Here is a 20,308-nt window from a genome sequence, read left to right on the forward strand (position 1 = left end):
GGATTAGCTGAGGGTACCACGTCATGTCATTTAGCCTTTCTAAACAGCATTGGAAACTAATCTTATCTCCATGGAAAAAAATGGAATGAGAGCACTATCCTTAAAAAGTGGTTCCATTTTATTTTTCATAACATAAGACACAGATGTAACCGAAATGATTAGAGTTGGTTTTAATTTTAAGACTGACATTCCTGGCAAGGAGGAGAGGGTACTAGAAAAGCAGTGAAGTTCAGAGTAAGACAGTGCCCGTTAAAACTGACAAAAAAAATTTACATAACCGTCCACACTGCACTTGTTTAACCAAATTCTGGTCCTACTATACGATCTGATCCAGTCTCACAAACCTGCTTTACTTTAAACACAGCGTACTTGTGCTTTGTGACAGGACATCTGGGAGCCACCTTCCCATCATCATCCTCTACTTTAGGGTCCCTGTTCTCCGGAGGGTAACTCCTCCCTCCCGGAGCACTCACCAGTAGGAAATTGTCCAGTTTTAGAAGCATTGGCAGGGCAGCGGGTTGCTCTGCCTCCATGGTAGGACTGCACACTGACAAGAGTTCAGTATATGCTCAGGGTGAAGCCTTTAAGGCAGAAGTGCTCAGTATTTTTTTTACATTGATGAAAACTTTAATGGCGCCGGTGAAGTCAGCAGAGAGCAGAACCTCTGTATGATCGGCCTTCAGAGCCCCTGTGGACAAGAAATACCATGTTAAGCATACAAGTGTTTTACTATCCACTCAACACATCAGTTTATGGTAATCCCTCTGATTAGTCTAAGCATATCGAAACCGGCATGCTATACCTGATGGAATGGTCTCGGAATCAGTGGAGTCCACGCTCTTACACTCTGCATCGGCCCCAGCCCCCGCTTTCTCTGCCCCCGCCTCCTGGGGGACGATCAGGTTAGGATGGGGGGCGAAAATGGCCGATGTCACTACTGCATTGTGGGCTGAAAGACAAGACTAGACTTAGCGGAGGGATACTACAACCAAACCAACCAGACAGTCATGTTAACAGTAAAGACCTGAGCACCACAACAGTATCTAGGTACCTTTAATTCCCTCCCAGAAGTCATTGCGGTCTCGTCGTACGGAGGTAAACTTGCTCAGATCATGGTAGGTGCTCCAGATGTACACGTACTTGTCTTCTGAGCCACTCACAATGAACGAATAGTCATGGCTGGAAAATAAAGAGCGTCGCAGTTCCTCACGATTTGTTGATTGGCAACACTGAACAACATGGCGGACTGAGGTGGAGTTGTTCTCACCTGAAGCTGGCTTTGATCTGACTACTGCTGTTGACATAACCCTTGTACTTCATGGACAGAGACAGGTCCCGCAGGTCATACAGGCGGATCCTGCAGTCATTGGAGGTTACCAGAATCTAATAATAAAATAAAAAGAGACTTAGCTAACGGACAATTTGATCATAAGGTAGGCCTACCAGAGTGGCTTACCGTCAAAAACAATAGAGAAAATGCATCTCATAACATTTTAACATGATAGCAGTTTATCATTCAGCCTACTGTAGCAGCCTTTGTGTGGTGTTCAATGTAGGCCTGCATTCCATGAGACTTTTGAAAAAAAACATGCAGGGCTTGACAACCTGTTTATCCACTTGTCCGTCAGACAAGGAGGTGACTGAAAATGTTGTTTGAGGCAAGAAACCACTTTACAAAATAAAATGCATTATTATTATTCCCCAACCATTATTAGAATCAGACAAATGATACTACCCGCTGCCTATTGGCTACTTAGCTTATTCAAGCCTGTCTCAAAATACCCCATTAACACAAAAAAAAAACTCTTTATCCAACTCACTTTTCAAGAGGTCTAGAAATGTACTAATTTTGTGCTCTTATAGGAAGCAATCACATCCATTGCAATCACTCCCCCAAATTATCTATAAAATGGGCTAATAACTCACTAACTAGCAAAGGATTTGAACAAATGTGCATATGCGGCTACATGCAGCTCTTGCTTTGATCTCAGAACAAGCGCATCTACTCACGACCACTCACCCTGGACACAGTCCATTTCAAAGTGAATGGCACAGATCCATACAGTGCATTTGGAAAGTATTCAGACCCCTTGACTTTTTCCACATTTTGTTACGTTACAGCCTTATTCTGAAATGGATTTAATCATTTTTTGCCCCTCATCAAGGGGCTCCCGAGTGGCGCAGTGGTCTAAGGCACTGCATCTCAGCGCTAGAGGAGTCACTACAGACCCTGGTTTGATTCCAGGCTTTATCACAACCGTCCGTGATTGGGAGTTCCATAGGGCGGTGCACAATTGGCCCAGGGTCATCCAGGTTAGGGTTTGGCAGTCATTGTAAATTAGAATTGGTTCTTAACTGACTTGCCTAGTTAAGGTAAATATATAACACACACACCCACACCTCCCCCCATAATGACAATGTAAAAACAGGTGTATAGCCATTTTTAGACAAATTTACTTTGTCATTATGGGGTATTGTGTGTATATTGAGGATTTTTATTGAATTGATTTTAGAATACAGCTGTAACATAACAAAAAACAAGTGACGGGGTCTGAATACTTTCCAATTGTCTATTTGCATATAGGCCTCCTGCAGCTCTGATTACACAAACCGTTGCAGCGTGACCAGAGTATGGGCTGAGTCGTGCGTGACAATAAAATGGAATCCTACGCCGATGCATTCTGCCTACCTACAACAAAATCTCTTGCACAGTTAGTTTCGGTATGTTGCATTGAAAGTGGATAATAATGTGTTGACTAGATCACAATTCCCACAGTAAAGGGAAATGTTAATAGTGTTAACTAAGGGGGAAAACTAGAGAAAGTTGATTTGATGTTCAATCTTGTGTTTCTCTGCGTGGGCTGATATTTCTTCTGCGCCGGCAGTCCCGGGGAGCTGCACGCCCACAAACGCGTGCAGCTTAGTGGGAACATTGGTCACTAGTAGGTCATCTCCAGAGAGGCATGTCTATGGCAAGTTCATCAGAGCATGGCCATACCTTGTTCTCTCCAGGCAGAGGCTCGATGCCTGTGATTTTCCGTCCCACTCGGTTCCTGCCTCGGGTTGACCGTACATGGATCTGGGTGTGGTATTTAAGGCGCTGAAAAAAGAACCAACTTAGAAATGGTGTACCATTTCCTGTGTTCCTCATTTTCATAATTATGTTCAGCCATTGTAATGCTCAAAGAATCAAACATTGGCTGAAATAATGATTCTTCAAACTTGAGGAACAGTGTATAATTCTCCCTCCACCGTACCTCTGTGTCGTAGAAGATGCAGCGGCCATCGTAGGTGCCAATGACGGCGTACTTCCCATTCTGGCAGAAGTTGGCAGCAGTGATGAGGCGTGTTTGTCCATCCACCTCATTCCACAGAGCCACCTTCTTGTCTGGGATGTTCCACAGACGCAGTTTCCCATCCAGAGAGCCACTCAGAAAGTACCTGTCATCCTAGGAGAAATAACAGATAATTAGTCTGGCTATCAGAGTCAGAACACAAATATAGCCAACTCACTCTGCACTTAAAAAAGGGCCATACTTAAACCTAAACACGCACTAACAAAGGCTCACAGAGGCCCACTTACTCTGGGATGGAAAGCGATGGCTGTGACAAAGTCAATATGCTGAAAGCAACATAGACACTCTCTCCTGGATATGTGCCACAGTCGGACGGTCTTATCCATCGACGAGGAAAGCAGGAAGTAGTTCTGGAAACAAAACACAGGGAATATTAGGACACAGTGTACAGTCATTTGGGAGTGTTGTATTTCTTTAAAGGGGGAGGAGGAAAGGGATTTGGAGTATCACCTTTGACCAGGACAGGTCAAGCAGGTCAGCTGTATGACCCTTGTACTTGCAGAACGGGACTTGGCGGAAGGGGAGATTCTTGTCCTCAGCGTCTTCAGGAACACTGCTAATCTGGGAACAGAAGACACTGAGGTCTGAATGGTAACACCGGTTGAGTTAGACCTTCTGGACAACTGGGTGTGATTGAGCTATTACTACCTCCTTTAGTAGTTTGAGTTAACACAAATAAACCATGCATCTGATTATATCACATATGGGTTCTAACCTTACTCACCCCACCGTCCGTGTCTGATTTGGAGGAACACAGGCTTTCCTGAGAGGGAGAGGGAGACACACGACCTGGTTGACAACATAAAGGGAGGAACCATGAGAAACCCACCAAACAAGCCTTACATTTTCCAAAGCTGTGGTAGAGAGAGAAACTAAACTACTCACGGTCTACCTACCTTCAGTGTTGTACTTTGCCCTCATGTTGTTGAAGTAGTCAAAGGAATTTTTCAGAACCCAGATTCGCACCACGTTGTCCTGGCCTGCTGTCGCCAACAGCCTCCCGCAGTGGGAGAACTTCATGGTCCACACTGCACCCTGAGGGAACCACGGAACAAGGGTTTGGTAAAATATACATATACTCACGTTTTACATCTACATTCATGGTAACATATGCTTCAGTCACGGCAGTAAGTCAATTGTTTAATGAAATGAAAGCACTGACACATTAACACACAATCTTACCATGTGCTCCCCGCTCAGGTCCTGGACCACCTTAACCTGATCAAAGTCGAAGGGACCCTTGAAGCTGTGGGCTGCCTTGAACTTGACAGGCCGGGTGTAGGGCATCCCCTCATCGTCACTGGACGACGGGTCATCCTGGTCGTTATGGAAAACTGAGACAACCACGCAGTGAGACTAAACAGGAGCAAAACTACTGACCAACTGATGAAGAGCAAATACAAAAATATGTCCATCATGAAAACAAGCAGGCATGTGATTGGGGTGGGGCTGTGGGGTTTGGCATACCTTCATCACGGACACTCTTCACCTTGTTGACGGCCTTCTCCCCATACTCCTCAGCCAGATGCTTGGCCCTCTTCACAGACTTGCCCAGGAACTTCTTCAGCCGAGTGCTAGGGGAGTGAAGACAGAGGAGACAAAACTCCATGAACTTTATCACAGGCTCTGTCACAGCAGCAGAAAGGAAAGACTAACCACAGCAAGAGGCAGGGCACTGTTCCAAGTCTTACGTTTTCTGTTTCAGCTTCCCTCCGTCTGTGTCAGTCAGCGGAGCCTGGCCTCTGTCATCATCGTCGGACTGTGCTGCGTCATTCCTGACAGGAAAAAAAGGAACAACCGGTGATATCCTCTTCTGTATTGCTGCATGTGAGTGCTACTCACTATATCCTTACCAAAGCAATCTGTTAGCACAGGGGAATGATTATATAGCTGTATGTTTTTTAACCATATACCAGGGATTGGTGTGAGCCCATGAGATATTAGAATAGTTTAAGTAACAGGAGCAGTTCTTACGTGATGTACTCCTTGGTCCTCCTCATGATGTGTAATGTGAGTGGGTTGATCCCTGTAGGAAGCTTCTCCTCTGCCTGGATCAGAGGAATCTCCTCCCCAGTGTCCAGATTCTTGATCATCACACTCGCCAGGATCTCCTATTACAGAGACAGCACACCCAATCAATTAATTGGAAATACACACTCAAAAAAGGTATGTGTAGACAGAAGCAAACCTGTACAAAAGGAGCTGAAGGCTGAATGAGTGGAAGACACAGAGACGACGATATGTACCTCATCAGTCAGCTCTCTGCCAGAGTTGGAGCGTGGGCGCTGAGGACCTAGAGAGTCATCAATGGGACCGGATGCCTGCTCATCCTCATTCTCCTGTGGGAACACACACTAGGTGTTAACTAACAGGTATTCAAAAGTGTTAAAGGCTGTTGAAAGAGGACAACATAGAACTAAAAGTAAATCCACACACTGGTATGCCGCTCTTAAAGTGTTTAATCAGAAAAGGACTGGGTCTCCGTCAGTAAAGTGTTCACCAGGTGCAGAAGAATATATACAGAGCATTCAGAGAGTATTCAAACCATCTCCCTTTTCCCTAATTTTGTTACATTACAGCCTTATTCTAAAATGTATTGTTTTTCCCCCCTCAATCAATTTACACACAATACCCAATAATGACAAAGCAAAAACAGGTTTAGACATTTTTGCAAATGTATTAAAAATAAACTGAAATATCACATTTACATAAGTATTCAGACACTTTACGCAGTACTTTGTTGAAGCACCTTTGGCAGCGATTACAACCTCGAGTCTTCTTGGGTATGACGGTACAAGCTTGGCACACCTGCATTTGGGGAACTTCTCCCATTCTTCCCTGCAGATCCTCTCAAGCTCAGTCAGGTTGGATGGGGATTGTCACTGCACAGCTATTTTCAGGTCACTCCAGAGATGTTAGATCAGATTCAAGTGCGGGCCACTCAAGGACATTGAGACTTGTCCCGAAGCCACTCCTGCATTGTCTTGGCTGTGTGCTTAGGGTTGTTGTCCTGTTGGAAGGTGAACCTTCACCCCAGTCTGAGGTCCTGAGCGCTCTGGAGCAGGTTTTCATCAAGGATCTCTCTATACTGGGCTTCATATATATTTCACTCAATCCTGACTAGTCTCCCAGTCCCTGCTGCTGAAAAGCATCCCCACAGCATGATGCTGCCACCATCATGCTTCACCATAGGGATGGAAACAGGTTTCCTCCAGATGTGACGCTTGGCATTCAGGACAAACAATTAAATCTTGGTTTCATCAGAACAGAGAACCTTGTTTATCGTGATCAGAGGTCCTTTAGGTGCCTTTCGGCAAACTCCAAGCGGGCTGTCATGTGCCTTTTACTGAAGAGTGGCTTCCGTCTGGCCACTCGAACATAAAGGCTTGATTGGTGGAGTGCTGCAGAGATGGTTGTCCTTCTAGAAGGTTCTCCCATCTCCACTTTGAGGCTCTGTCAGACTGACCATCGGGGTTACCTCCCTGACCAAGGCCCTTCTCCCCCGACTGCTAATAGAATGTAATACATTTTAGAATAAGGCTGTAACGTAACAAAATGTGAAAAAGGGAAGTGGTCTGAATACTTCCCGAATGCACTGTACTTCTTGGGCAACAATTAGTGGACCTGTGTCCTGTGCCAATGGAACGCATGGGAAACAAATACCAACTGACCTGTGCTGTGACCACCTTGTCCCCGCTGGTGGCACTGGCCAAGTCCAGAGAGTGCTGCAGATCCTTGGTGATGCCTCTCACTGTGCTGCTGGGAGACACCAGGCCACACGGCTCTTCTGGCTCCACTGCACACAAAGGCCAATCACACAGCAGACACGCAGGGTCAAAGGTCAACACAGTAACCTTGTCTCCATTGTTAAACAATTAATTTTAATAGAAATTATAAGTAGAGGTGTGGGGACAGAAGTGAACATTTATGAGAGGTCAATGTATTTACGCCCTGTAGGAAAATTTTTAATTGACATGCATATCAGCATTCAGTCTATTGACCTTATGCAATTGGGTGTGTGGAGAAACAAGTACAGCGTTATTTACCATCCAGTCCTGTGGGCCTCATACACTCCTGGGACTTCTTGCTGAGGGGTAGAGCAGGTCGGGATGGGGGAGGTGGTCGTGGAGGAGGAGCTCCGCTGGGAGGAGGGGGGCGTGAGGGCAGAGGCTTCTTGGTGCTGGCCACAATGTCAGGCTCTACAGTGAACTGCCGTGGGGGTTTAGAAGGCCCAGGGTCGGTGGAGTCACATAGCTTCTTGTCTGTGAGGGGGACCTGGTCTAGGATGTCTGCAGGTCTCTGCTCCCTGTCCTCTGCAGACACCCGGGGTAGGTCAGGGAGGTCCGGCGGGAGGTCTGGTTGACTCTGGCCCTGACCCAGGGTGCTGGTGATGTCTGGGGGCTGGACATGCTCCTGTGACCCAACTGACGGGCCGGGGATGTCTGGGAGAACCATGGCACACGCTCCCTGCTGTTCCTGAGGCTGCTCTGATCTCTCAACCACAGGCTGAGGTTCCACAGCAGGATGCTCTGGTTCTACAGGGGCCTTATTCTCCTTCTTCACCACTGACACCGCCCTCGTCTCAACGTCCCTCTCTCCCATCAACAGAGCCTCCTCCACCACAATTCCCTTCTGGCTCTCCTCAATGATGCTGTCGATGATCTAGGAGGAACAAGACATCACAGATGAAGACATCATCATCCAAAGGGAAGTTCTCATAACAAGATGTTCCTCTAATGAAGAGTTTGTTCTTGTATTGAGTCACGGTGAAAGAGGGGTGTGGAGAAGGATTAGACAGACAAATGTTGAGGGGCTGTGTGCATTGATTTTAAAGAGCGACTGCCACTAAAAAACAACTAATCCCTTTGAAAATGGCATGTGGCATCGAGTCAAATATTTATTATAGTGTCAAAATTGACTAGTGTAAATAGGATAATTTTGAGAAACAGAAACTCAGCAAAAAGAAACTCACTGTCAACTTCAGCAAACGTAACATGTGTAAATATTTGTATGAACATAAGATTCAACAACGGAGACAAACTGAACAAGTTCCATAAGACATGTGACTAACATAAATGGAATAATGTGTCCCTGAACAAAGGGAGAGGTCAAAATCAAAAGTAACAGTCAGTATCTGGTGTGGCCACTAGCTGCATTAATTACTGCAGAGCATCTCCTCCTCATGGACAGCACCAGATTTGCCAGTTATTGCTGTGTGATGTTACCCCACTCTTCCACCAGGGCACCTGCAAGTTCCCTGACATTTCTGGGGGGGAATGGCCCTAGCCCTCACCCAGATGTGCTCAATGGGATTAACTGTGCCCTTAATTGCCTACCGTCTGTAAGCCGTTAATGTCTTAACGACCGTTCCACAGGTGCATGTTCATTAATAATTTATGGTTCATTGAACAAGCATGGGAAACAGTTTTTAAACCTTTTTACAATGAAGATCTGTGAAGTTATTTGGATATTTACTAATTATCTTTGAAAGACAGGGTCCTGAAAAAGAGATGTTTCTTGTTTTGCTGAGTTTGCATATATTTTCCTAAAATAAATGTTAGAATTTAACTCGTTTTCATTGAGAAGGCAGATAAAACGTCTTTACCAAAAGCAATCACTTTTGCATGTGAATACACTGAATCCTCCTCCCTCCGCGTGTTTGTTTGCGTCACTTTTGTTTTGAGATGACTTTGTTGTCGGCCATAGCGGGGCAACTGGCTCTCGCCGGGCCTCGGTGACTGTTTACAGAGCATTCAGAAAGTGTTCACACCCCTTGACTTTATCCACATTAAATTGTGTTACAGCCTGAAATTAAAATGGATTACATTGAGATGTTGTGTCACTGGCCTACACACAATACCCAATCATTTCAAAGTGGAATAATGCTTTTCAAAATTGTACAAATAAATAAAAAATTAAAAGCTGAAATGTCTTCAGTCAATAAGTATTTTGTTATGGCAAGCCTAAATACGTTCAGGAGTAACAAGTCACTTATGTTGCATGGACTATGTGTAATAAAAGTTTTGAACATGCATTTTGAATGACTACCTCATCTCTGTACCCCACATACAACTACCAGGGAGGTTTTCCAATGCTTCGCATAGAGCACACATTGGTAGATGTGTAAAAATAAATAAACATTGAATGCATCGTGAAGTTATTAATTACACTTTGGATGGTATCAATACACCCAGTCACTACAAAGATAGACATCCTTCCTAACTCAGTTGCCAGAGAGGAAGTAAACCAATCAGGGATTTCACCATGAGGCCAATGGTGACTTCAAAACCATTACATAGTTTAAGTCATTAGTCATTGGACTAGTAACCGGAAGGTTGCAAGTTCAAACCCCCGAGCTGACAAGGTTTAAATCTGTCGTTCTGCCCCCGAACAGGCAGTTAACCCATTGTTCCTAGGCCATCATTGAAAAATAAGAATTTGTTCTTAACCGACTTGCCTAGTTAAATAAAGGTCAAATAAAAAAAAATGTCATTACTCCACAATACTAAGCTAAATGAGAGAGTGAAATGAAGGAATCCTGTTTTGGAGTATTTTTATTTTTTGCCTTGTTTACAAAAAGGCACTAAAGTAACACTGCAAAAAAATTGGCAAAGCAGTATTTTTGGGGGTCCTGAATAAAGTGTTATTTGGGTATGCTTTGCTGGCTGTTAGAAACAGACTGGGGAGTTTTCAGGATAAAAAAAATAAACGGAATGGAGCTAAACACTGATCAACAACCAATTTGAATGTGGAATAAGTCAAGGGTCATGAATACTTTCTGAAAACACCGTATGTGTTCAGATGCATGAGATGCAGGAGAGACCTGGCACTCAACACCTCCACAATGAGGTGATTACTAATAATAAAGTACAGCACAAATGTCCAGTAATAGCAACACCCTTTTCTTTCCATGTATCACTGATGAACTCTGCCTATTTCCACTGATGGACTGGAGATGCTTTTGCCAAACGGCAGACTCAGTCATTTGATGAGGAGACCATAGTAGGGTAGGTTTTATCTGACCTGTTCAAATTTCCACATAGTACCGGTTTGTATGTCAGATATGACCCATCCTAACTGCCATTGGTAATAGTCACTGTTCTATGTGTGTATGTGTTCACAGAAACATGTATGGAGCCAGCACATGGAGACGTGATGTTTCAGACTAAGAGACAGGCTTGATACTGATGTCTCTGAATGGAGAGAGACCTGGCACTCGGCGTTAAAATGTGCCAAGGTAGCCCCCCTTAACACCAACAGGCACAGTATCTGTATCAACTGGGAATGAGAATGAAAGATATACATTGTTATATTAGCAGAGCACTGCTTCTATGGTATTATGTTTATTCCACATGGACCTGTTATTACATTTGAAAGTTATCAAAACACTTAGTTTAGAATATCTACATAAATTCAGCAATTGCATTCTTCTCACATTATTCTGTAGGCTACTGACCTATTCAAAGCTTCCTCCAGCATCTCACTATACATCTGCATGTATTTATTGAACTCAGTCTGCAGGAGATATGTTTGATGTGATTGAGTGGGGGGGAAACGGTTGCAGGCAAGGTTCTGACCGATTGGTGTGTCAAGAAACCCCCACATCAACTCACATTTTGCTTCTGCCAGCATTTCTTGAGGAGCAAGCCAAAAGGGTGCAGGTTTTTTATTGAACCTTTAACTAGGCAAGATAGTTAATAACAAATTCTTATTTAAAATGACGTTCTACACCGGCCAAACACGAACGACTCCGGGCCAATTGTGCACCACCCTATGGGACTCCCAATCACAGCCGGTTGCGATACAGCCTGGATTTGAACCAGCGTGTCTGTAGTGCCTTACACCGCTGCGCCACTCGGGACCCCCCCCCCAGTTCCCCTTTAATGACCTAGACCACTTATTGGTGTAATACACCCCTCACTGGCAGTGACTCCATAGAACAGTGAGACTAGCTACATTTACATAAATCCCAGGACTCAGCCACCATAAAAAATAAACATTTAGACATGAACACATACTCAGTGACTTTTTTTGTTTTTAATCACAGGGAATAAAACAAAACTTTGCTTCGTAATGACATTCACAATGCCCCATCTGAGTAGGGATTCATGAGTGTTGGCATAGATTTGAAGATGAGGAAATACCTGGATGGGGTCATCTTGGCGTGCATCAAGTGTGGCCAGCCCAACAGCCACGTCCTCTGGTGGGCTCTCTACCACCCCCTGCAGGAACACAAAACAAAGGCACAAAAACAAAAGGGAGAGTCAAACAACCTCATACAGTGCATCCAAGCACTTTAAAATGCTGGGATGTGCTTATGTTTTGTAATATTTTACTAGTAAATGAGATGAAAGTGTCCTGAATAGAGTATTTAAAACACAATTTCACTGGCAACTCAGGACATGCAGTAGCAAACTGCTTATTGCAAACAATCCCACTTAAAGTTGTGTTTTAGGTTAACTTTAACCTCAATAGAGCACTTAAAAGCCATCCTCTAGCTAGCTCATTTTAAAGTAGTTAACAGCAGATATGCCTTTTAAGTAATGATTTAACTAAAACCAGCACTCTGGGTTACAGTCTTTGATATGCCGCTCCAAAGTTAAACTTCACTCTTTAAAAAGGAGATGGCTGTTAGAAACAAATGTTCAAAACTGTAAAATGCTAGTAAGAATTAAAACATACCGGAGGTGTGGGAAGAACAAACGGTGTCGGTGTCCTAAGCAATAAAAAAAAAATGCGTAAAAGTGTGTTAGTCACAAGACTAGTCCTGATATGGTTGTGTGTCAAAGAGACACAAGTCAGACTTCTCTCTCCCTTACGCATTGTTCACCGTGAAAACACCATTCCTGTTGGTAGACTTGGGGAATTGATCTCCCCACAACATTTGAATCATTAAAAAGATGGGAGTAGAGCAAACAAGGCAAAATCATCCAGACAGATGAGTCGTTATTGTTGTCAAATAATGATAACTACTGTTTTTGTTCCTTTATTAGCTACAGAAAAAACACTGTATGAACAAAACAATGTTATCTCTTGCTAACATCAGGTGCAACTCAATGGCCAGCATCATCTACGTCATATCTGAGAACGTTTCAATACCAATCACAGCATATAAAAACACACCATAGTTCTTTAAAAATAGCTGTAAGTAGAAAGGTCACTTACAATGTAGGCGGTGGAGTAAAATTTACGTCTTCAGCAGCATCGTAGAATTCCTCTGTGTCACTATCTGACGCCATTTAGCTAGCTAACGTGAACTAGATATCGTAGAGGCCCTGCATGCATCTAAACTAAGGGAAATCGCTGCAATATTTATATTTGTGTTCGGTTCGAAGTGAAGAAGGCTTCCAATTTGTGCAGCAAATAAAAAGGTCATAGACTGAAAACTCACTTCCTTCGCTAGGATACACCCAGATGTTGCTAGCTACTAAGTTGCTAATGCATTTGAGAGGCCACTCACCTGTGTGTACTCGCTACTCCTAACTGGCTGCTAACGTAACCAGCTAGTTAACGAAGTTACTTAGCGCTAGTTTTTACCTAGGTAACTACCAAGTTTCTTGAATCAATTCATAAATACATACTCCGAACTAAATGTCTAACGATAAAACGCCTGCCCATTAGCGTATTCCTCAACAACAACAACAAGGGCTGCAGCCAGGCCAAATGTAGCTTGTGTATTCACAAATAAGGAAGAACACCCCAAAAGATTAATAACGCATACGGAAATCTCGCGATAACTTATCTGAGCCCACTTCCAAGCCCACTCCTCTCGTATCCTCCCCTCATACTGGTGTAAATGAGAACTTGTTCTCAACTGGCCTACCTGGTTAAATAAAGGTTAAATAAAAAAATGTCAAAATACAAATATCCTCATGGTCCTCATGTGTACAGTCCATGGCATGCGTCTCTGATGGCTTCACAGTCGGGCACCATTGTAGCAAACCGTGAAACACCCATTGTGGAACTCGAAACTGGGTATATATAAACACTGCTCCAATAGTGAAAGAAGTAGACTATTGACCAAATCAGGTTCCCTCTTTGTTTATATATGAAGGAGAGACAGGGACCATGAGTATATGAGAGGAGGAGAAGAGAGGAGTGGGCTTGGAAGTGGGCTCAGATAAGTTATTGTTGCAAAAGCAGCAGTTATTCTTCCTGGGGTTCACACAAAACATGAACCATGACATAATACAGAACATTAATAGACAAGAACAGCTCAAGTGGTTTAACCCTTTTGGACCAGTGTTTAGCAATAGATACCTAGTTTCGAGTTCCACAATGGGTGTTTCACTGTTTGCTACAATGGTGTCCGACTGTGAAGCCATCAGACATGCCATGTACTGTACACATAAGAGACTTGGTATAGTGAAGTGTGGGAATTCACTCTCTGAATAGAGGGGATAGTGTAACAACCCTTGCATAGCAAGGCTCATCACAATCACCCCAAACTTTTTGAAACAGTGGTTAGTAGTAATTTGCTTGGGGAGCAAACATAGTCTTCAGGTCTGAAGGAAAGAGTGTGGTTCATCGAACCAATTCAATTGCAGGGGTCCAGACCAGACTCAGAAATAAAACACACTTAATCTGGTTAAAAACAAGTCAAAAAAATTTGCTATCAATAAAATTGATTTATAAATAAAACCAACAAGATCGATATTTACAGAACTCTTCTTTCTTCTATGAGGTTTCACAACTCCAGTAAATGGCATATTCTACCACCAGCTGGACCACGTCTACTTTGTTTTTTTAATTTAAGTTTTGCGACTATGAAAAATATTGCCGTATGATCCTACCATTTACCAGCGTGGCTACGTCACGTTCCTTGCAAACGACCATTGGATAGGTTGGAGGCGGACCTTAGTGAGATCTATGGGTAGAGTGGATTTGAGGGTTTAAGAAGAAAACAAGGACGTATCAGGTAGGAATTTCTCTATTTAAAAGTTTATAGAAGGTCTTTTAAATGCTCTTGTTATATGTAAAATGTTGAATACAACATAAAACGCAACCCAACGTTTTCAATTACGGGTAACTAGCTAAAGAAGTAGCTAGCTAGCTAAGTAGCTTAAGATGTAGCTTCAGCTGGCTAACTAACTTCACGGGTAGCCATGCTGTGTGGTTTGTCCTTCCTACAAATGCTCTCGCCCGGCGAAGTTGGTATACATTGACACTGCTTAATGGGTTTAAGCACACCACGATAGCTAACTAGCTAGCTAGATAAATATGCGTTCCACCTTTATTTCTAATTGTTGCCTTAGCTTTTCACTTAGGTGATCATGAATGTTTGGAATGAAGATGTGTTGTAACTAACTATCCAGCCTGTAGTTACAGCTAGCTAGCTATCCAGCCTGTAGTTACAACTAGCCAACGTTAGCTACCTAACTTTCAGACTTTCTGAACAGTAGTGGTGGTCATACTAGGTAGCTAGCTAGACAGCTAGCAAGCTAGTGAAAGTTTTAGAAGTTTCCAATAAACATGTGTAGTCATGTCCTCCATGCATGGCTACGCTGGGGTTAACTCGTTGTTAAACTTAAAGCTAGCTAACAGTTGACTGTACAGCAGCAAGTTAACTGTTATCTATTTGATATTTTGGTTAGCTATTATGAACGCCAGGAAAGTGAGGCATGGATCATTATTATTAATAATAATTTACCTTGTTACCACGATATCGGCGTGACAGACTGGTTTAGAATATTGAATTGAGGGCGTCGACTGGGCGCTGTCCTTTTTTCTAGTTTCAGATGTCATTCTTGCTGCTCTTTATCATCTATGTTAACGTATTAACTGACATTAGCTAATGATTTAATGACCTTTAACCATGTGAAATTTGACCCACTCAATTGCTCGACAATTTGTGCATCACCTGTCAGAAGGCCTTCTCGTGTAAATAATTTGTTTGTAATATAGGGTTGGTATAGGTGCACTCAGAAGGTGGATGTGTTTATTGGAGGAGCTGGTGTCATGAGTTAGTTACCTGCCCCAATGGAGCATGCACGTATTTGCTTTCAAAATCAGTATAGCATTATGGAAGTAGCAGACCGTCACCCATCACATGAACCCTTTTTAGGGTAATGCTAATTGTTCTTTTGATACATGTTTGTCAGATCTGTCCACATGTGGCAACTACATAGCATGTACAGTAGGCTACACAGTATACATCAAAACCTCTGTGTAGGCTAAAGGCTAGCCAGACCTAGTGGACTAAACTCTACGGTGAAGGAAGTTTATGATGAAGTTCACCAACAGAGTGGAGCAGAGACCGGGCTTTGTGGAATTGAGCTCCGGCGACATCGATTCAGCCATGGTCAATACTTAAAGGTAAAATGGTAGGCGTTTCATGATTTACATGTGTCCTCTGTAGTTGCTGGACTTTCTTTGTTTGCTGAAATCATACTTTTTCAATAAACGTGAATCAAATACAACCACCAACCTTTTGCTCGTTCCTGTCTCTCAAAGATGACAACTCAGTGCAAATGCGCATGTGTCAATTGAATCTCAAAGTATGAATTTCAGCAAACAAAGGCATGCAAGTACAGATGACAAACATAGGCATAGTGTAGGCGTTTCCTGATTGAAAGTTTTGATCTTGGGTGAATCAATGTAGTCGGAGCTAGATCCCACAAAGCCTGGTCTCTGTTTCACTCTGTTGGTGTAGTCATCATAAACTTCCTTCTCCATGGAGTGGCGTTTAGTCTGCTAAGCCAGACTTAGTTTTTCTCTATGTTGGCCATGTTGGATGTGTTTTTGTGTTCTTTGTCCTGAGTGTGACTGGAGAAAATAGTCTACACATTGTTCACAGTCAAACAAAGGGCCCCTTGCCACTGATCTGCAAAAATAACAAGTAACGTGCCATGTTCAAGATGGCCACTGATTGGCTTTGTGTTTTGGCCTCTCTGGATGGAGGATCATGGTTGAACCTTGTTTGTCCCGTCAAGGCCTAGTAGTTTAGTTCTTCAAGGTTGCCCTCTCCTGGCTTAGCCTGAACTATAATCATGTCCTCAGGTGGAAACTTTCAAGATCAGGAGGCATTTCATTAAAACTAAATGCATGCTCTTCAACCGATCGCTGACTGCACCTGCCCGCCCGTCCAACATCACTACTCTGGACGGTTCTGACTTAGAATATGTGGACAACTACAAATACCTAGGTGTCTGGTAAGACTGTAAACTCTCCTTCCAGACTCACATCAAATATCTCCAATCCAAAGTTAAATCTAGAATTGGCCGCCTATTTTGCAACAAAGCCTCCTTCACTCATGCTGCCAAACATACCCTTGTAAAACTGACCATCCTACCGATCCTCGACTTCGGCGACGTCATTTACAAAATAGCCTCCAATACCCTACTCAATTAATTGGATGCAGTCTATCACAGAGCCATCTATTTTGTCACCAAAGCCTCATATACTACCCACCACCGCGACCTGTACGCTCTCGTTGGCTGGCCCTCGCTTCATACTCGTCGCCAAACCCACTGGCTCCAGGTCATCTACAAGACCCTGCTAGGTAAAGTCCCCCCTTATCTCACCTCGCTGGTCACCATAGCTGCACCCACCTGTAGCACGCGCTCCAGCAGGTATATTTCTCTGGTCACCCCCAAAACCAATTCTTACTTTGGCCGCCTCTCCTTCCAGTTCTCTGCTGCCAATGACTGGAACGAACTGCAAACATCTCTGAAACTGGAAACACTTATCCCCCTCACTAGCTTTCAGCACCAGCTGTCAGAGCAGCTCAAAGATTACTGCACCTGTACATAGCCCATCTATAATTTAGCCCAAACAACTACCTCTCCCCCTACTGTATTTATTTATTTTGCTCCTTTGCACCCCCATTATTTCTATCTCTACTTTGCACATTCTTCTACTGCAAATCTACCATTCCAGTGTTTATTATTATTTATTTTTTTACTTGCTATATTGTATTTATTTTGCCACCATGGCCTTTTTTGCCTTTATCCCACTTATCTCACCTCATTTGCTCACATTGTATATAGACTTATTTTTCTACTGTATTATTGACTGTATGTTTGTTTTACTCCATGTGTAACTCTGTGTTGTTGTACATGTTGAACTGCTTTGCTTTATCTTGGCCAGGTTGTAATTGTAAATGAGAACTTGTTCTCAACTTGCCTACCTGGTTAAATAAAGGTCAAATAAAAATAAATAAAATAAAAATGTTGTTTAGCAAGAGACTAGAGTTAATTTCAATCTTCATAGAGTTTTTTTTATTTGGGCAAATTAGGCTAGGCACCGGTCGTGGACTGGTCTTTTCCAACCAATTGCATTTCAGCTTGACTAGACTAAAGTCATGTCCCAGCCTCTGTTGCACTGCGTGTATGACAACTCCAGCTACTTTGATATGCTTCTGAATTCTGACTGGTAGGAAGAGATTTCTGTCACTACTTTTAGTCATTAGGATATGCAATGTAGCTACATAATTGTACAATTTTAATGCCACTATGCGCACCTAAAATTAGCTTGGATGGTGTGGAAGCCACAGGTGTTGTCACCTTTTATTATAGGTAGCAGACTAACCGCTATATTATCTACTCGCTTTTCATTTTCTGTCACCTCGCTTCCTATGTCCTTCTGTCTGACTATGTAGACCCCTGGTGGGGTCCTGTGGACTGAACTATCCACACAGACTGTGCTGCAATTATCACCCCATCTGATCTCCACTGTAATCATGACCAAGCTGAACAGTGGGGTGCAGGGAGGACAGATGGCAGACAACGCCCCAAAATATGAGTCTGAAATATTAATAGAAAGGCCATATGCTCATGCTGCTAATAAATGGAAAAAGAGAGAAGGCAGAGCTAAGCTCTGTCCACCTGGCCTTGTGGACATTTGGGAGAGAAATATTTGTTGCTTATTTAATTGTACAACATTTCATTGTCATGTGTTTAACCTTTTATTTAATTAGGCAAGTCAGTTGAGAAGAAATTCTTATTTACAATGACGGCCTACCCCGGCCAAACCCTAACCTGGACGACACTGGGCCAATTGTGTGCCGCCCTATGAGACTCCCAATCACGGCCGGTTGTGATACAGCCTGGAATCGAACCGGGGTCTGTAGCGACGCCTCTAGCACTGCGATGCAGTGCCTAAGACCACTGTGCCACTTGGTCAACCCTATCTCTCTTATTGAAAATATTTAATAATGAGGTTAATTAGGATAAAGGTGAAATAAAATTAAACAAACTCTTAAATGTAGAATTTTGAATGACTATTTGAGCAATATTGCTTATAACACAAACCACGAGGTAGAGCTCTGCTACCCAACACGAGCCCGACGGGCCCAACATTTATAATGGATTGGCTAAAGGAGGAAGTTATTTTTGGTTCCAGGCAGGGCCTTAAATTTGGCTATCGGTCCTGGGTAGGGCCTGAACGTTGCAGACTTAAAATTCATGCCCAGCAAATTCATATCCTGAGGTGCCTTATTTGGGATGGGCGGTGTCCAGATTTTCATATGGTCATGTTGTTTCTGTACCATACCGGGGTATACGGTATTACCGGAAGTGCACACAAGGGGTGCTATTTCCACAAAAAAATTATTGGACGCAGCGATCTTGATCCAGGAAGGGATTGAATGTCTCTGCTGTAACCAAGAAGCTTGATCTTGACATCCAGCCACTTAACTAGCAAGTTATCAAACCAAATGCATAGCTGGAGCCCAGACCTGAATATAATTTATTTGACACACAGTAATACTTAACTTATAGTTATAAGCAGTGGCGTTGGTATTTCGGGGGGGGCTCTACGGTATATCGTCCGAGCCTTATTGCTATTATAAACTGGTTACTGGCATGAATAGAACAGTAAACACCTATTTTTGTGTCATACCCGTGGTATATTGTCTGATATACCACGTCATATAGCCAATCCGCATCCAGGACCCAAACTACCCGGTTTATAATGAGAGTTTGAAAACAAATGCACTACAGGAAGGGATTAGCCTATTGCATTTTATGACTTTGAAACTAAACAGGGGAACGGGGTTTGGCTAGGAGTCAGTCAGTGTTGGCAAGGGGGGTAGCACTGTGACAACTGTTAAAGTAGTGTAGATTGTCCATCTCCCATTTCCAGTTTGCGGTCTCGCAGCCCTGAGCTTCGGCTTTCACTGGGACAGAAGGTGACAGTGGAGAAGTGGGATAGGACTGAACCGGTCTTAGATTTTCCAAACACTCCACAAACTTTCTTTAGGCTATTCATGTGTACAGGCGAAGGGGTTGATGATTGTATTATCACCTAAATGACCTTTGAAGAGCCCTGACAATATCATTAATGTATTGTTCACCTGTTTTTCAGTGGTGTGGTTTTGGCGAGGGCATGGAGCACCCTGTACACAGAGGGGAGACGATGTCCCTCGGACTGCACGACAGGTACTGTGCAATGTATGTCCAAAATTTCTTCTACATCTATACACACAATCATTCAGCGTTCCTCACTTTCCTCTGAAGTGGCTCATTTTAGCCGTTCTGGGTTTTCTCATGTTATGTGTGAACATGTAACGTTAGTAATTCTCTCATCTCTTAATTAATATATGAAGTTAGTCTAACAACATTAAATATTTTTTATTCTCTCCTATTTTTGTTCGGGTCTGCTTGCTTTCTCTTACAGACAGAGATAGAAATTGTGGTTTTAAACAAAAATAATATTTCCTTTTTGATAGTCTGAGTTTCTACCTCTTGCATCATTTGCAATATTCTGTTTTAACTTTAACTTGCCTGTTAAGTAACATTCATGATTACATCTTAAAGTGAGTCAAAGACATGGACTCAGTATGGAGTGTTCATGCAGCTCAGTGTGTGTGGGCTAACTTAGCTGTTGACGATGCTGCAGCAGTGATTCAGGTTGGGTTACAGCGTGTATCCATGACTCAGTCTGTCAGAGGGCTGTCATTGTCCCCCTGTTGCTGGGTAAATGGCTGCCTCTTTGGGCCTGTCTCCAGGCCC

At 43.2% G+C, this 20,308-nt stretch overlaps 2 protein-coding genes across 9 annotated transcripts in view; one reads left to right on the forward strand and one right to left on the reverse strand.

Moving 5' to 3' along the window:
• Positions 1 to 97: 97 nt before the first annotated feature.
• LOC112231282 (WD repeat-containing protein 44) lies at positions 98 to 15,116 on the reverse strand. Of its 4 annotated transcripts, none has more exons than XM_024397953.1 (20): positions 15,007 to 15,116; positions 12,039 to 12,072; positions 11,501 to 11,578; positions 7,403 to 8,018; positions 7,028 to 7,152; positions 5,603 to 5,695; positions 5,331 to 5,467; positions 5,048 to 5,131; positions 4,824 to 4,930; positions 4,539 to 4,690; positions 4,253 to 4,391; positions 4,081 to 4,145; positions 3,807 to 3,917; positions 3,584 to 3,706; positions 3,258 to 3,449; positions 2,999 to 3,100; positions 1,268 to 1,383; positions 1,052 to 1,179; positions 803 to 949; positions 98 to 688 (listed from the first exon to the last, which is right to left on the reverse strand). In XM_024397953.1, exons 1-20 carry the CDS (start codon positions 15,099 to 15,101, stop codon positions 570 to 572), a joined length of 2,763 nt encoding a protein of 920 aa, XP_024253721.1. In that variant the 5' UTR covers positions 15,102 to 15,116; the 3' UTR covers positions 98 to 569. The 4 variants fall into 4 exon arrangements, with proteins under 4 accessions (XP_024253721.1, XP_024253720.1, XP_024253722.1 ...); XM_024397952.1 differs by having other exon boundaries at positions 4,072 to 4,145; XM_024397954.2 differs by lacking the exon at positions 15,007 to 15,116 and adding an exon at positions 12,522 to 13,062 and having other exon boundaries at positions 4,072 to 4,145.
• LOC112231286 (kelch-like protein 13) overlaps positions 14,162 to 20,308 on the forward strand; it is a 66,817-nt gene continuing 60,670 nt past the window's right edge. For 2 of the 5 annotated variants that reach the window (XM_024397963.2, XM_024397966.2), the window contains exons 1-2: positions 14,162 to 14,274; positions 19,662 to 19,747. In XM_024397963.2, coding sequence (XP_024253731.1) covers positions 19,683 to 19,747 — 65 coding nt within the window. In that variant the 5' untranslated portion in view covers positions 14,162 to 14,274; positions 19,662 to 19,682. The remainder of the gene's footprint in view (positions 14,275 to 19,661; positions 19,748 to 20,308) is intronic. The other 3 variants (XM_024397964.2, XM_024397967.2, XM_024397968.2) reach the window with 2 other exon arrangements.

The sequence above is a fragment of the Oncorhynchus tshawytscha genome, linkage group LG33, assembly GCF_018296145.1.
Source record: "Oncorhynchus tshawytscha isolate Ot180627B linkage group LG33, Otsh_v2.0, whole genome shotgun sequence".
NCBI classification, from domain to species: domain Eukaryota; kingdom Metazoa; phylum Chordata; class Actinopteri; order Salmoniformes; family Salmonidae; genus Oncorhynchus; species Oncorhynchus tshawytscha.